This window comes from Aplidium turbinatum, chromosome 10 (assembly GCF_918807975.1).
Source record: "Aplidium turbinatum chromosome 10, kaAplTurb1.1, whole genome shotgun sequence".
Taxonomy (NCBI): Eukaryota; Metazoa; Chordata; class Ascidiacea; order Aplousobranchia; family Polyclinidae; genus Aplidium; species Aplidium turbinatum.
This window is the reverse complement of record NC_137481.1, coordinates 3,430,186-3,436,129: the sequence shown is the minus strand read 5'-3', so window position 1 is coordinate 3,436,129 and position 5,944 is coordinate 3,430,186. Positions and strand designations below refer to the sequence as shown.

Here is a 5,944-nt window from a genome sequence, read left to right as displayed (position 1 = left end):
TTTTGCTGGCAGGGTTCTGTGGCTTCAGATTTGATGTTATTTCTCCATTGGTTTCTAGTTTAACCGGTGTTTTGCATTACGTTGTTTGGTTGCACTTCACCTACTCAGTGAATTACTTTCAGCGAAAACCGGATTAGGTTCCAGACCCTTTTGTTTGGTATCAGAAAGTTTATAAGTTCGACTAATAAATCAATCAATCATTTTATTTTTTGTCATTAACGCGTCCGGGACGAAAAAGATACTAACTACAAAAATCGATATAAACCTACCAGCACGTTAACGAACGGGAAAAGGTGGCAAAACTTTGAAAGGTTTAAAACGTGCCTGAATGAAAAATTATGTAGTAGGCTATATATCAGTACTGTAGTTAGCACGGCCACAAAACCCAAAAAACAAATAGCAAAAAATAAAACAAAAACACAGAGAAGCACACATGTAGTAATAAATGACAGCCTAATGAAAAGTGTTGTGGATTGAAATTGCCAGTTCCAATATTGATGTGGATGAGCAGTCATAATAATAATATTATGAATCCATTCTCATTCATCACAAACCCTCAAATTAGGGTTTAATAAACAAAACACACGATATAGCTGCACATAAACACAGCGGTTAACATCAACATAATCAGGTAGTAGGTATTAACTTAAATAAGGATATTATACACTACAGCTTACAAACTAAAGATTACATGCAACTGAAATGTTTTCACTACTAAACAATCTGCTGTATGAAGAAGCTACGCTTCTAGAACACAAGTAAAATGTCGCGGCAGGTATTTGATTGTTTAAACGAGCAACTACCTACGTCATAGTACCGCAAGGAGAAGCAATAGAAATGATTAAGCATGAGGCAAAATAAGAATGGTCAGTTGTAATCTACAACAATAATTAATGACATAAATACGATTAGATAGATACTTATATTTATAGATATTGTAAAAAATATTTATAAGCTAGTGCACCCGCATGTTATCACATATGGTACGTTGTCTCGACGCTATCAGCAAATCGAAGCTATTTAAGCAGCGACAGCAAATTTGAAATGATTGGTGCGAACCAGCACCACCTGGGCATCATAGAGTTGACCGAATGCAAAGGAATTTATTTTCACACGAGTCAATTCAATCATAAACAACTAAAAATCGATATCTATCTGCTAGTGCTAGCAGCTATAGATCACCTTCAGTTGAGCTTATTAAAACAGAATGTTAGAAGTCAGAATTCAAAACTGTCAAAGGATATTTCGTTTTCTTCAATAGGGACTTAACCTTATACTATGACTAAGAGTTGTGTAAATCTAATCAGCACTTGATACTTGATTAAAGTTCATCGGTTAACCTACTAGCTCTCTTGATTTTATTCAAGCTAAAATACCACATTTCCACAAGTAAAGTCGATCGATGTTTTTAAAATTGTGCTAGAAATAATTAGCTTACCTCGAATTGTTTATATGCACTTATGGTGGTTCATTGATGATACAAACCACTACCTAAAATTCCGAGCTATTTTCCAAAATTAAAATTTTTGGCATTTTCACTACAAGGGCATCTGGCCAACCCTTTGTTTACCACAGGGTACCCTAATCTGAGAAGTGAGTTCGCATTAGCGCTTATATAAAGTCATGACGGACCAAAAGCAAATAAGTTTAATTTAATATTTAACGTTGATATAATTTTGTTCCGATACTACGAAGCAAACTTGGTGTAGTGGAAAGATTGCTCAGTGGAGTAGGTTGTTTGAGGCATTGTCCATGGCGTCGGTACCGGAACGGTTGCGCTTTTAGAAATAGTTGTTATAGCTTCGGTCTTGCGGTGCGACTCAGCTGCATTGACATAAATAAGCTAATCATCATTTTTGAAGAACACCAGGGAGTAAAGTTTGCGTTATGGATGCACCGCTATAAAAATGCTACAGGGCTATTATTATTGTTAAATTTCAAGTTTTTAGTTTCAGTTTCTTTCACAAAAATGTTATTTTCAAGTATTATTTACGTTGTTAGTGCCCGGATTTAGCTGATGGGGGCCCGGAGCACTTTTAGATCGGGGGGGGGGTCCCTGTGCAAATTTTTTTTCGAAAAACCATCTCTACGTCTACAGTAGCATCAGTCCAGTACTGCACAGCATTTTGTAGAAATTTTAAAGGCTGAAAGGAAAAAAAAAATTACACAAAATCACATTTTTTCCACACAGGAGGCCCTTCAAAAGTTGGGGGGCCCGGGGGACCTGCACCCCCTGCCCCCCCTAAATCCGGGCCCTGGCTGTGCTAAACATATATGCGTCTACCACAGGGGCGGATCCAGAAATTAATCTTAAGGGGGTCGATTCCAACCAAACAAAACATTTGTAGGTCAACAATAATCTGATCAGCAAATTATGAACAAAGTTAATATTCTGAGTCTTTTCGGGGGGAGGGCGGGGGCAATCCTTTTCTTTTTGAATCTCCACTGGTCCCACTAACTGTTCTAAATCCAGCATTTGTTTACCAGTACCCGCCTACAGCAGCATATTACTATCCAGTGGAGTAGTGTAACCACTTTGGGGTGTTCACTTTTTAAGTAAACTTTAGGCATATAATATAGGCCGAAGAGTATTTTAAAAAACTGCATAAAAAACAATGGAGCTGACTTTATTGAACCTCGCTTAGGTTTTTTTTATATACAAATAAGTTTAGACTAAAGCTCAAAAAGTGAACACCCAAAAAATCGGTTTGGTACTTTCACCTGCAATGGCGATAAAAGCTACTCCCCACATTATGCTCCATATCCAACCGATCATGATGAACAAGGTAGAAAGCAGCTGGGCAAACCCAACCCAAAAATTAATGCACAAAATCTCACATCGACCGAATTCGGATTGCCTACTCTCGCTGCAGCACAGAACGCTAAATCCAGCGAACATTGTTCCTGAAAACCAACATGGAAATTTTTAATCAGAAGAATAGTATTAACCATAAGTTAGTAGCCGAAGTTGATTGCGAGGCCACTGCAGGCTGTGACGACGTGCACTGGGTATTATATTCTGCATCAAACAGTTTATTACAGTCCAAGATTAAAGTTGATTAACTTAATTAAGCTTATACAAAGCATTTTTTAAAATAACTTTCTTTGAATTTTTCAATGATCGTTGAATGGATATGCAGCGAGATTAATTATAATGAATGCGGTAGCAAATATTTAAATCATGAATTCTATTTGTTCAAGAAAATGCACTGATGCAGCCATATAGGTTAATTGTGGGTTGAGAACTTGTGGCGAAAACTTTACAATAAAACTGAATCATTTTAGCTCACCAAATCCTGGTAAAATACAATTTATGATGCATAGCACAATTGCAAGAGTCATTGGCAGCTGAGGAATCGCCGCTCGGAGCCCGTAAGGATCTCCTCTCTTTCTGGCGTTGGTGGTTTGCGTGACGATTCGGTGCCTCCCGGAGATGTTAGAAGACCCGCTGGTGGTAACGTATGCTGACACATTAGGTGTCGTAGTATGACTGGAGGATATTTGTGAAGGTGTTGATTTCTAAAAATTAAAACATAGTCAGAATAATTTTAAAAAACAAGAAAATACACATCGCAATGTATTTATAATAATATTAATTATTGATAAAGTAATCCATGTCTTCATAAATTTGTTACCGTATTCAAGTAAAAAATTTCCTAAGTCGAATTGACACTTAAAGTAACACTTTATGTCACCACCGTCTGATGACTAAGCTTGGAAACCAGCACAGCTTAAATAACTGCGGTAGCCTGAAAACTCTTTGGTAGATGTATTTGATCCCGCCTCCTGATAGTTTCCCCTTTGATTTGATGTAATCTTAGTCATCTTAAAAATTCAAAGATGGAAACTCAGCTAAATTTCTAAATTGCGTTTTTAGATTTTTTTTTAAATTTACTTTCTAGAGAACCTGTCCAGCTAGTCCTAACTTCTTTACATAATTCAATGTCTGCAGGCGTTGAATCGATGTAGAAAAATCTTACTTATTGGTGTATCGTTATTTTTGTATCTCACTTTGGGAAAACGTTCTTAATGAAACAGATATAAGTAAAACTTGGTCTTACCACATGAGGTGGTTGAAAGGTGTAGTTGTCATGAATTTGTTGTTTGGTCATTCCAAAACAATCTCACTATTTGGTTTATTTCAGAAAATCTATCAATCACAAATAACTATTCCTTGTATTTTATAGGGCCTCGGCTGTCGGAAAAAATAAATGTGATCTATTAGGCTACATTACGTAATGATAAATACAAGAACAATCTAACTTTATATCAGGGTATTCCAAAAGTATGAAGTTGGATTGTTATTAAATAATTAAAGTTTTCTTGAGTCCTAATTACTTGATCAACTCTCTTTTAACCTTGACTTGCAAAGCTTTGCCAATTTATATCGTTTCACTTTTCACGATTACCGGCATACGGTCGAAACAATTTAAAATGGTAATTTTTGCCAGCAGTAGCTGGTTGTATACTTGAGCTACACTTAGGCTATTTTAGTTTATTTCTTGCCCTGCTGTATATAGTTACCACAGATTCTGTCTTGCGTATACTGTAGCTTAAGCAATTAGCTTTTAGCTTAAGCAGAGCAATATTTGTTTTCAAATGCATGACTTTGCATCGACCTAACAGATTGCGAACAAGTTCATTGACTCAGTAAATCGTGTAGGATACCCACATATTGATCGGTAGATATGGGTTCGATGCCTCACCAAACCAGCCACCGTAGTTTTGAAAAAAAAAACAGCTATCAATACAACAAGATCAGTCGCACCTTTAACTGCAACCTCTATGAACCACATAGCCTTAGTAGAGAACTAGACCTGTACGCAAAGCAGCAGCGAATTTGTCGCTCAACTGGAAACAGAAAGATTGCGAACTATCGAGCTGCAACGACGCGTATCTTCAAGATTCTTGTTTTGGTTCAGTTTCCAAAGTTTTTACTTTCACGTTTGTTGACATTGAAGAGATGTAAAGTGACCCGCTTAACTTTGGCCAGAACCAGCAATTAGCTCTTGTGTGGATTAGCGTCTCCAGACGTTGATTCAATGTGAAGAAAGACTTATTCACTGTCTGGAATTTCGTGCAAACTTGATTGCAAAATGCTGCATTTACGGTCAGCTGATGAGTCATTTTCTAATTAACTGGTTAACCCCGAAAGGAAAGTTCAATTAGTTAACGCCCGATTAAACGAACCAAGAAACTGCAAGATCGACCGTCTCTGGTTCGACTCTCGTGGTGTCTGCTTGAGTACACGTTGTTTAAAGTGCCTCTGACAGGAAAATAAATTTGCTAAATTTACCTAAGATACCAAAGAGATGACACTAACAAACTTCCCTGACCAAAAAATCGTAAAAAATATCAACAGGCTACTAAGTTACACGCTTGCAAACTTTGGTTCATTTTCGGCAAATCTGGCAATCAGTCAATTACGAAAATAAAAACGGCAACACCGCTGTGACGTCACCGTGGGTGGGAAGGATACATTCTTTCTCTGCGGTGAGTTGGTAAGGTATGGTACGACTGCTACAAAACGTCAATGTGTGGGGCTCTATTGGTCTAAAGCATGTGCAAAATGAGAATTACCGAAATGAAAAAGTCAACTTATTATTACTATCAGGTTTAGATCAAATAGATTGAGTTTATTTTTATCAAACAGCATCTCAATTCAATTGAAATTGCAGTTTTTCTAAACTCTTGTAGGGCTACAATTTGGATAATTTTTTTGTTTGTCCTAATCTGGCTATAGCCATTTGCAGTGTAACAGCAGTATCTCACAGACAGTACCCTTAATTTATGGTTGAGGTAATGCCTGGAAATTGCTGTTTATGTGACAGAGTCACTGACAAAGACGTGTGCTATATTTTCATGCTTTCAAACAAAACAAGGTGCTGAGAAGAAAATAGTCAAAGTTTTCTTCAAGTCTTCGAAAGTGGGATGGACCATACAA

General features: G+C 37.0%; 1 protein-coding gene across 1 annotated transcript; it reads right to left on the bottom strand.

Moving 5' to 3' along the window:
- Window positions 1–226: 226 nt before the first annotated feature.
- LOC145778709 (uncharacterized) lies at window positions 227–4,196 on the bottom strand. Its single transcript, XM_082590263.1, has 4 exons — window positions 4,062–4,196; window positions 3,291–3,519; window positions 2,722–2,904; window positions 227–1,824 (listed from the first exon to the last, which is right to left on the bottom strand). Exons 1-4 carry the CDS (start codon window positions 4,110–4,112, stop codon window positions 1,688–1,690), a joined length of 600 nt encoding a protein of 199 aa, XP_082446389.1. The 5' UTR covers window positions 4,113–4,196; the 3' UTR covers window positions 227–1,687.
- Window positions 4,197–5,944: the final 1,748 nt, after the last annotated feature.